The sequence below is a fragment of the Buceros rhinoceros genome, unplaced genomic scaffold, assembly GCF_000710305.1.
Source record: "Buceros rhinoceros silvestris isolate BGI_N320 unplaced genomic scaffold, ASM71030v1 scaffold10616, whole genome shotgun sequence".
Classification (NCBI taxonomy): domain Eukaryota; kingdom Metazoa; phylum Chordata; class Aves; order Bucerotiformes; family Bucerotidae; genus Buceros; species Buceros rhinoceros.
Genome location: NW_010415800.1, coordinates 5,245 through 15,797, shown reverse-complemented (window position 1 = coordinate 15,797; position 10,553 = coordinate 5,245). Strand labels below are relative to the sequence as shown.

General features: G+C 54.1%; 1 protein-coding gene across 1 annotated transcript in view; it reads left to right on the top strand.

The window, feature by feature from the left end:
* The window catches only part of LOC104494685 (septin-5), an 11,400-nt gene extending 1,105 nt beyond the window's left edge, over positions 1–10,295 (top strand). Inside the window, exons 2-11 of the mRNA XM_010137549.1 lie at positions 2,553–2,649; positions 3,123–3,209; positions 3,764–3,887; positions 4,057–4,191; positions 4,850–4,967; positions 5,280–5,381; positions 6,302–6,398; positions 7,515–7,650; positions 9,507–9,609; positions 9,927–10,295. Coding sequence (XP_010135851.1) covers positions 2,553–2,649; positions 3,123–3,209; positions 3,764–3,887; positions 4,057–4,191; positions 4,850–4,967; positions 5,280–5,381; positions 6,302–6,398; positions 7,515–7,650; positions 9,507–9,609; positions 9,927–9,983 — 1,056 coding nt within the window. The 3' untranslated portion in view covers positions 9,984–10,295. The remainder of the gene's footprint in view (positions 1–2,552; positions 2,650–3,122; positions 3,210–3,763; positions 3,888–4,056; positions 4,192–4,849; positions 4,968–5,279; positions 5,382–6,301; positions 6,399–7,514; positions 7,651–9,506; positions 9,610–9,926) is intronic.
* The last annotated feature ends 258 nt before the right edge of the window (positions 10,296–10,553 follow it).

Below are 10,553 nucleotides of genomic sequence, written 5' to 3'. Positions count from 1 at the left end.
TGGCCAGAGGGGAACGGCTGGAGGAAGGGCTGCCTGGGAGGGAGCTGGACAGCTTCTGCTGGAGGCTGTAATGCCAAGAGGGCCTCCCCGCCAAAGAAGTGGAGGCAGAGGCACCACGATCCTGCACAAGCTCTCTGATTTCTGGGGTTTCCTCCAGACCTGAGCTAGGGGCTGTTCTTCAAATTTTCTGTGGTCCCATGATGTTTGATTCTAGCCCTTTTGAATATACCGAGCAAGGCCCCATTTATCCCCAGGCTGAACGGTGAAGTCACACAAAGCGTGGATTGGTTTAAACAGCACATCCACCAGAGAGGTGAGGAGTGGCGCGGGAAGGACAGGAGCGGTGGAGGCTGTGCTGTGTACCCTGCCGTGGAGGTACACCTTGGCCCCAGGGATGGCTTCTCCTCTGTGCTGAGATCCTGAGTGTTTCTACTCGGTACTATTGCACATGTCGAGTCACGGGAGAGAGCAGGTGATCGTTGTCTCTCCAAAGCCTGGTAAAGATCCGGGCAGGTCGCCTCTTGCTCTGCCCCAAAGCTTGGCTGTCTGGGACACACAAGGGGAAGGATGTTGTGTATTTGTGCTGCTCACTGAACAACACTGGTCCTTGCACCGCGAAGTGCCGGCTGTTACGTGTGCGCTCTGGTTGTGTTCATGGATGTTTCACTGGGAAGCAAAGCAGCTGAGAGACAGCCCTTGCCCCGAGGGACACAGGCTGGAACCGGCTTTTTTCATTTGTTTTCTTGATCTTGCCATTATCATGTTTCTCACCCTGCTTTGTACACCTCATGTTTACCCTTTATGGAGCGTTTTGGGTGGCAGTTTGCAGTGTTCCCCAGGTAGACATTGCTTTGCTGCGTGCAGCTCCTCAGAGCTGCTATCACTTTTCAGCCTGGGGTCTCGCTGCTGCTCACAGCGTCGCTGCTTTGGGATGTCACTGCCTTTTAGCTCAGCCGTTGGAGCTGCTAGTGCAGCTCGAATATAATTTGTCCCCAGGATCAGTCATAGTTAAACTTAGGAATAGCCAGGTCTTCCCTACTGTGCCTGGAGAGCTATGGGGTGAGGACAGCTGTAGGCTTGAAGGCGTCCACGGCTTGGTGGGAGCTGGGGCTGGTTTTGAGGAACTCCTGGCTCTGTGGATTTGCCTGTGGTGTGAATCCCAGGGATATGTTTATTCTAAATGATGTTGAAAAGCAGAGTCTCTGATGCCTCTAGCTCAGGCATTTGTGAACAGCCCTTCCCCTTGGGTCTAGCTTGGAAAGTAGGAGAGAAGGGAAGTGTTTGCCAGGCTCCGTGTGCACCTTGCTTCTGTGATGAGGTGATGAGGCCTGGGGAGGCGAATGCACTGCCGTGGGAATGCAGGCTGTGAAGGACCGGAGGTGCTCAGGTGGAGGCTGGCTGGATGGAGTGTCCAGGCCGTGTGGCCCACGGTTGCCCACAGCCACGTGAGCTGTGGACACCAGACTGGTGCTGAGCCCAGCCTGAGGGCAGGACCAGGAGCAGCTCAGTGAACCCTGTAGATAAGCCATGTTTGCCTTTCGGGATACAGCCTGCACGAGCAGGATGTGTGCCCCTGTGAAGCAGCACAGGCTTCCTGTTTGCTTCTGGCTGCAGAATGCATCCATGTGCTTGTGAAACACGCCACTGGTCATGTCACTCCTTGTGTGCACTTAGTGGGCTTGTACAGAGCACGTGCCGTGCTTGTGGGGTGGCTGCGGCTTTTATGCTGTAAGAGAGCACCCAGTAACGGGGAGCTGCATCTGGGGGGTGGTTAGGCAGTAGGTAACACTCCAGTAACACTATATCTAATGCCCTCACCAAAAGCATCTCGCTTGTGTCATAAATGCTTCCATGTCTTCCCACTATGCTCCCTGAACTTGTGTCTCTTCAGAAATAACACTAGAGATTATTCAGGATTTCCTCTTACTCAGCCAGGAGTGGCTGTGACACAGCAAGAAATAATCCGCTCTCAGGTCAAGCAGAAGCCAGGCCACTGCGCCTTCCTCTAGACACAGCTCAGGACGCCACAAGCTCTGGGGTGCTAATTACAGAGAGCTCTCTATCAGGCACTGCCTCTCTGCAGGAAGAGATGTAGAAAGGACTGTGAAAGACCTGGGGAGAGATGACATTTGGTGACCCTGCTGTGAAGGGAGCCTGCCACTGTGCAGGAGAAGCAAGAGTTAGGAAGATTGTGTGTCAGCAGCAGCCCCAGATGTGGTCTCTGATGGGAACAGTGGGATGTGCCTTTTCCCTTGTGCTTTCCGTGCTGGGAGGCTGCTGTGAACTGTGGTGTAGGCTGGTGAGAGCAGCCGAGCAGGGCTGTGACAGGAAGAAGATGGCCCTCTGGGCCACCTGCGGGAAGGGCAGAAGACCCTGGGCATGGAGGAGGTGCATGCCCTGGCCCACAATGCTGCCAGGGCAGGGACTGACCTCTCCTTCAACCCTGGGCTCTGTCTCGGGGGCCTGGGGAATCCAACTCCCTGTTGCTGTGTGAGGGGCAAGCAGGAGGGGTGGCACACCCTGACCTGCTTCCATCCACCTCTGCCCTGCAGGACCATGAGAAGCAGTACGTGGGCTTTGCCACTCTGCCAAACCAGGTCCACCGGAAATCCGTGAAGAAGGGTTTCGACTTCACCCTGATGGTCGCAGGTGAGACTGCCTGTGGATGGAGGTGGCTGGGCCACATGGTGGGTGCACGGATCCTCCTCTTTCTCTGTTCTGGTCCGTGTCTCAGGCTTTACTTTGATCCCCAGCCTGTGTCGCAGTTCCCCCAGGAGGAATGGCCCCCTCCTGACCCCTCATAACCCACTCAGGCAAGCTTCTCTTCTAACAGAGTGGCTGTTCTGGGTGGTGAAGGCAGGTGCAGCCAGAGACCAAGGGAAAGGAAGGAGAGGGAGGATGGAGGAGCCGAGAGATGAAGTTTGTACAGGGATTGAGACATCTCGCAGCGCAAGTCCTCCCACCGTTGAAAAAATGTCATGCCAATAAACAGCTTCTGACAGCTTGTCTGTCTCACTTCCCCTGGCTCAGGATTCAAAGCCTTGTTTAGAATTTCATTTGTAAGTCAATTAGTGGATCATGTCACTTGCTTTTCCCTCCTCCCCTTGCACTCTGTCAATTAGGAGAGTCGGGTCTGGGCAAATCCACGCTGGTGAATAGCCTGTTCCTGACAGACCTCTACAAAGACAGAAAGCTCCTCAACGCGGAGGGTAAGTTGGGTACGAAGCAGTGCGAATGGTTCTTGTGCCCACGGATCTAGACTGACCAAAGGACTAGTGCTTTGGTTCCTTGCTTCAGCAGCAGCTACAGGCTTGGCTGGACCCAGCCCTGTTGTTTGTTGCTCTGCTCTCCCTTGCTGGCTGCAGAGGCACTAGCATTCGAGCAAAAAGCATTTGTCTGTATGGTCCTTCTGTCCTGTGAAAGAAAGACAAGGCTGCCAAGCAGCACTAGCCCTTTGGGTTGAAATGTTGAGGTTTTCTTTTGTTCTTGGGTGCTGGAGTGTGGTAGGGATTCCCCTTCCCTAACTGGACAAAATGTTCAGAACAGCTGGGCCACAAGCACTTCAGAGGTTTGTGTATCTTCTCAGAGTCTGTCTGCCTGCTGCTGGCCTCCCACAGTACTACTCCCTTGAGGCTCCTTAGAGGATGATCAGGATTTTTTGAAACCCGTGTCACTCCCTGAAATAAGGAGGGAGCTGGGTTGTGGGCGTGAGTGGGGATCCCCAGCATTACTGCCTGGCTTTAACTCACATATTCCTGTCCAGAGAGAATCAACCAGACAGTGGAGATTGTCAAGCACACAGTGGACATTGAGGAGAAGGGTGTCAAGCTGAAGCTGACCATAGTGGACACACCAGGCTTTGGAGATGCTGTTAACAACACCGAGTGGTGAGCAGGCTGCTTTCCTGCTACTCTTTGGCCACATCTGTTTTCTGTGGGTGCTTCATAGAAGGAAGGGGGTCTGGCAGCGGAAAAGGGATGCTGCTGCCTCATAGTCCCTAGGAGACACTGTCCTGTAAAACCCATGATTCTGTTTTGATCAAATTGCCCTTTCCAGCTGGAAGCCCATCACTGACTACATTGACCAGCAGTTTGAGCAGTATTTCCGCGATGAGAGTGGCCTGAACCGGAAGAACATCCAGGACAACCGAGTGCACTGCTGCCTCTACTTCATCTCACCTTTCGGGCACGGGTGAGAGCCCCTCCTTCAGGGCTGGACTGTGACTCAGTCCAGAGGGAAGGCCCTTGCACCCCCCCAGGATTGCCCTGTGGCGGCTTTTTTACTGTCAGGGCTGTTGGCACAGAAGAGCTGTCTGGGTGCTCTCCCTTGGCTGAGCATCACACCACCTCTGTCCCCCTCACTGCCGTGGCAGACTGCCTGTGATCAGGCCGAGCGGATCTCCCTCAGGCCTTACAGCCTGTTTTGGAAATCAGGAGAAATAATGCCCCACAAGCTTGTATCTTCCTATCTAGCTAAGCCTGACTGATGGGCAGGAAAGGGAGTTTTAAGCTGCCTTCAGTCCCTGCCCTTGCTGGCTCACATGCCAGCCTAGCCGGGAGCAGCTGGAGGGGCTGCGCTGGCTACCTGCGGCAGAGGGCAGCTGAAGGCAGACCCCGGGCTGGGCAGTGTTTGGCCTGCAAAGGAGCAAACGCCCAGCCTGCGCCTGTGTGAGGCTTTCAGCAGCTAAATCTGAGACAGCTGTCCTGAAGATACAGCCCTAGCTGAGGGCTGTCCCGGTGCCCTAGAGCAGTGCTGTCCTTTTCCCTTTGTGCTCAGTGTGGGAGAGAGGCTGGCGGGGGAGCTGCCCAGCGTGTCCTTGCTAATCGTGTTGTCCTTGTCCCTGCTGCAGGTTGAGACCCGTGGATGTTGAGTTCATGAAGGCCCTGCATGAGAAGGTCAACATTGTGCCCCTGATTGCCAAAGCTGACTGCCTGATTCCCTCCGAGATCCGGAAGCTAAAGGAGAGGGTGAGGCGCTCTTTCTCTACAGGGTGTCCCTGACGTGGCAGCAGGGACAGGCTGAGGAGGAGGGGAGATACGTATGTACGTACGTAGTGTGTGTATATACACATACACACGTGCCCAGAGCACCTGCACATCTCATCGCAGCAGTGCTCTGCTGTGAGAGTTGGTGTCTGCAGAGAGGCCAGCTCTAGAGGAAACACCAAACTCTTTCGGCATCTGTAGGCTAATAGCAAACCCACAACAAACAGGAATAAACCCAGCATGTCTGTATTGCTCAGTGTTGCGTCCTTTTGGTTTTGTCTTGCACGGACACAGATCAGGGAAGAGATTGACAAATTTGGCATTAAAGTGTACCAGTTTCCTGAGTGTGACTCTGATGAAGATGAGGAGTTCAAGCAGCAAGACAGAGAGCTGAAGGTAAGGATCCTGCTCAGCAGGGGACTGCGAAGTTGGGCTCATGGCTACGTTGGTTGCTCCAGAAGGAGCCGGAGCTGCCCTGTGTTTGCCGAAGGCCTGTGCTACTGATGCCCTGGGCACAGACCAATTGGCTTACGTGGCAGGTGGCCTGGAGGTGCTCATGTGCTTGCTGGTGCCATGAGGTCAAGTGTGGCATGGAGACATGGCACTTCTGCTCTCCCACTAAGCAGTGTCAGTCTTCCCTCAGTGCACCCCAGCCTGTGTGCTTAAGACGAAGGCTGGGTTTACTGCATTTATAAGCACCTATTTCTGAGTGTGTCTGTCAGCAAGGAGCAAAGATTTATGAGTGGTGAAGCACCACTGTGACACATTAGTTGCATGGGGGGATGCAACGTGATCGTGCAGGCCTGTCTGGAGGCCCCAGCAGCCCAGGCCTGACCCTCTCCCGAGCTGAGCCAGCCCTGTGTGTGCATGCTGTATGGCCATCTTTCTCCTGTCAGAGGGGTGCAATGGGCTTTGACTCCGTTCTGAGCAGAGAGGAGCACAGCCTGTACATTCCTGCCTGGACAAGCTCTCAGCCTACATTGTCCCACTTGCTTGGTGTCCCAGCCTTTCTGCTCTGGCTTCCTTGTAGAGCTTCTCCTCAAAGAAGGGATGCAGGCACTTGCAGAGACACAGCTTCCCTCAGGAGACCTGAGAAGGTCAGGCTGGGAATTAGGCTGCCTGTGGATCCCAGTGACTTAGGCTTTTCTCTGCGACTGGGTCGTGATGTCCTGTGCTGTGGCACATGTGGATGTCCCTGTGCCTTTCCTACCAGCACCTTCCTTCTCCTGTTCCTCTCCACCTGAGCTGGGCCCTTGGAGGAGGGGTCTGTGGGCAGTCCTGGGCTGAGCTGGGCTCAGCGGTGCCTCTCATTCCAGGAGAGCGCTCCCTTTGCCGTCATCGGCAGTAACACTGTGGTGGAGGCGAAAGGCCAGCGAGTCCGTGGACGGCTCTACCCCTGGGGCATTGTGGAAGGTAAGCGTGGTGCCTGGGAGCTGGCACTGTGAGCAGGGGGCAGGCAGTGACAGGGGAAGGACAGGCACACGCTTGCAACAGGGACAACATGGGAGAGCTCACCTCAGCACAGCCGTGTCAGACTGTGCTGCCTTTGGCACGCGGCAGGGGACAGGGTAGAGATGGAAGCACTGGGGGGAAGCCACTGCCCTTGGCCAAACCAAATCATAAACCCTCCTGCACTCCCTCTGCTGCCGCTGCTCCTGTATGCGCTGTGCTGATGCGCAACGTTTCTTCCTTTCTTAGGGAAGGAATTTCGTAAAGCCCGCAGGCAGAATAACCCTGCAATGGCTTTTGCTGCTGTTGCTGGCTCCCCGGTGCTGGTGCATTGCTTTAAGGTCCTGCAGCTTTAGGTCCCAAGAGCTTGTGCATACACTTGTGGGCTGGTGCCGGCTGCTTGGGTTGCCCAGCTGCTAGCTCTGCTCTCTCGCCACTTCCAAGGGGGCCGTGCCTATCATAGTGCTGGCATTTGGCAGTGGGATTGACTCCATGAAACCCTGGGCCTGACGCAGCTGGCTGCCCCAGCCCTGTAGAGAGGTAAATGGAGGTCGCCACGGCAGGCACACAGCTACTGAGCGCAGCGCTTCTCTGCAGAGTCCCGCAGCGCTCCTGGAGCAAGCTCCCGGTGGTAACAGCAGCTCTTTCAGCTCTGTCCAGACCATGCCTGCCCGTGGCTTTGCCTCTCAGGGGCTGACACTGCCTACCGGGGCCTTTTGAGCAGTTTGCCTCCCGCACTGGCTGTGCACACTGTGGTTGTAAACAATGACATCCCATGTACCTGGGAGCAGCATCCTCCTCTGGGCTCTGCTGTACATGCTTAGTTAATCCTCTTATCCACAAGAAGTCCTGGGAACACGGTGACTTCAGCAGCCTGGCCTCAGTGTCAAGGAGCATCATCAAGGCTTGTACCAGGGTCTGAAGGGGAGCCCCAGGCAGTGTCAGGGGAGAGTGGGGGGAGTATGAGGAAGGAGCCCTGGGAGTTTTAGTCCAGCCTGTGTGCTGGGAAGTGAGAAGGACTCTCTGGAGAGGGCTGGTGAGATGTGACATCCAAGCACTCTTATGTTGTTGCTTCTGCAGTGGAAAACCAGGCACACTGCGACTTTGTGAAGCTGCGGAACATGCTGATCCGGACACACATGCATGACCTGAAGGATGTCACTTGCGATGTCCACTATGAGAACTACAGAGCTCAGTGCATCCAGCAAATGACCAGGTGGGTCCCCACCACTTCAGCTGGAGGTGGCAGGGGTGTCTCACTCTCTGCGGAGCTGAGGTTGCTCTCAGAAGGGCTTGTCAGTCAGGAGGCTGTGGGTCTGCTGGGGACATGCTGGGCTGCAGCTGGGGAACGGCACTGGGAAGTAAAACAGCACATCTAAGCATGTCTCTCTCAGCCTGAACCCATGGTGGGGATGCCTCCTGTCTGAGGATCCCCCATGCATTCCCCCTTGGGAAGCAGGCCTGGAGATTCTTTGGAAGAGCTGTTCCTAGCACTGGGTGAAATACAGCCAGCTAATGAAACGGGGTAAACCGTCTCTCTGGTGAGTCCTGTGTGCATTGCCGGAGAGGAAGGCATTCCGAAGTCTGCAGTTCTGTCCGAATGCCAGCGTGACCCTTGGGATGCTGCTGTTTCTCAGACAACAGAGCCCAGGCAATTAGCAAGACTCTTAACAAGTCTCCAAAGATTTCTCTGCATTGTCTTCCCATTGTGTTTGATTCTCTGTGGTTTTAGTCACAGTGATCAGAAAATAGGAGAGAACACTCACGAGCTTCTCATTTAAAACCTCTTTTCCTTCTCCAGAAGTTCCATGACTGAAATACTGGTGACAAATTTTAGGTTTAAGTAGGTCTTGGCTCATCTGTTGTAAATCATCTGCGTCACTTCCTGCCTAACTGGCGAGTGGCTCTGTGCTGCCACGTTGCAGAGCGGAAATGGCTGCGCCTCGCCAAGAAGCAGCCCTGCATGTGTGCGAATGTGCGGGTGGGCACATTCTGTTCACACACAACGTATCTCAGTACTTTTGCATAGCAGGTGAGCCTCCGTTTTTCGGCAGTGAGCATACGGAGTCCCAGAATACCTGTGTTAAATGCTAGGGAGCAGCGAGAAGTGTCGCAGCTGCTGGTTAGGTGGGTTGCGCTTCTATTGAAAGACGCACACGATGGAAAAGCAGTTGCTGAGCTTAAGAACAACTTAAGTTTGGTGCCATTTCTCACGTCGTGACTAGTTCCTTGCCAGTGAATCAGTCTCGTAAAACCAGAGCATGGCCATTTCTCGCGGAGGGATAAGGGTCCTTCTCTAGAGAGACGTTTTGGTAGGGCTGGACTTGACTCAATAATGAACCAACGGTGACGCCAAGTGGTGAATGCCTGCAAGCGGCGTCTTGAATTCCCAGACGTCTTGGGCCGCTGCTGCTCTCTCCTCACCTACTGAGAGCACCTCTGACTTCTGGAAGAAAGTCACCTCCTTCCTCTGTCCCCTGCCTGCACTTGTGTGCACCCCCCGCCTTCACTGCAACGCTCCCGTGCCGTGTCTGTCGTGGCTCGTGTCTCCCACCTCCTCGGTGTGCGGGCAGGCTTTGTTATCAGACTTGCAGCGATTAAACCGGTCCCCTGCTTTTTTTCCCTGGAAAAAACACAGGACCGTGGTGAGCACCTGGTGCCTTAGGGATGCTGATAGGTGGTGTTGATGCTGTGTATGTGTGTAGGCCCACACGCAGGTGAGCCAAAGGAGACCAGATAAATTGTCTGTAAATGTCTCTGCTAAACTGGCGAATGCAGTTACAAAAGGTATGAGAACATCAGCCTTTTCTGTGTGTGCTCTTGGTGTAATCTCAGGGTATAATTTTCTCTGTTAGCTACCCACGAGCATCCATTTTGAAAGCTTTCATTGACTGGTCTCATTCTGCATCCAAGTGCATCCCACAGCTCTGGGCTACCTTTCCCCACAGCTGCTCCTCCTGGCAGGGTGTGTGGTGCCACGTTGCTGGCAGGTCAGCCATCACGTGTTGACACCAAAGCCAGCCAGCCTGCACTGTGACTGATGACATTTCTCTCCTCTCTCCTTCTCTTTAGCAAGCTGACTCAGGACAACAGGATAGAAAGCCCAATTCCTATCCTGCCCCTCCCGACACCGGACACTGAGACAGAGAAGCTGATCAAAATGAAGGATGAGGAGGTGAGACTCACTTCTGCCTGGGCCTCTGTGGTGTTGGAACTGGAATCTGAGGAGTTGCTCCAGGATTGCCTTATAGAGGTTGTCCTGGGGCTTTCCACTGCTGCCTTCCACCATCACAGGCTCCTGATGTGTAGGGCAGGGTGTGAAAGCTGTGGCTTCCTCTCTCAGGGAAATGTGACTCCACTCCGCCCCTATACGGATGCCTCTGTGCTCAGGCAGGAGTTAATACTCTCTGAGGGATCCCTTTGTCAGCTGCAAGGCACTGCCCCAGTGCAGATCAGCAGCCCCTTTGACTACCTATTCTTTGTCTCACGCAGCTACGGCGGATGCAAGAGATGCTGCAGAAGATGCAGCAGCAGATGCAGGATCAGTGAGAGGCAGGTACTCGGAGGGCAGAGGGAATCCCCCAGGGACCATCTGAGGCCTGGCAAGAGCTGTGGACGTTTTGAAAAGGTTTCCCGTTGTATAGAGACTTGTGGGCAAGAGCTGCACCCGCACCCTCTAATTTATTAGCAGCAATGCTGGCTTTGCAGTCAGCTGGATTGTGGAGGAGGCTGTTCACTTAACAGAGTACTGATGTGTATTTCTTTTTTAATAATTATTCTTTCTTTTCTTTTTTCTTTTTTTTTTTTTTTTTTTTTTTTTAAAGAAAGTAACCTGGGAAGTCTCTAAGGCATCCTAAAAAAGAAAAATAGAAAAGATCTCCATGTACTAATCTGTTGTTTGGGAATGCTCTGGTATTTAAAGTCCTGGTTTCTCTGGTGTACCAACTTGAATACTATCTGTGTCAACGCACGTAAATGTTTACTCCCAACCGAGGTGCTGTGCCCCCTCCCCGTCCCCCTTGTCTGAGGCCAGCACAGGCATTGTCAAGGCAGCCGTACCCTCCTGCGAGTCTGACCTGCGCTGCTTAAGCTCTTAAGCCTGGGGCCCGCTCTGGCCAA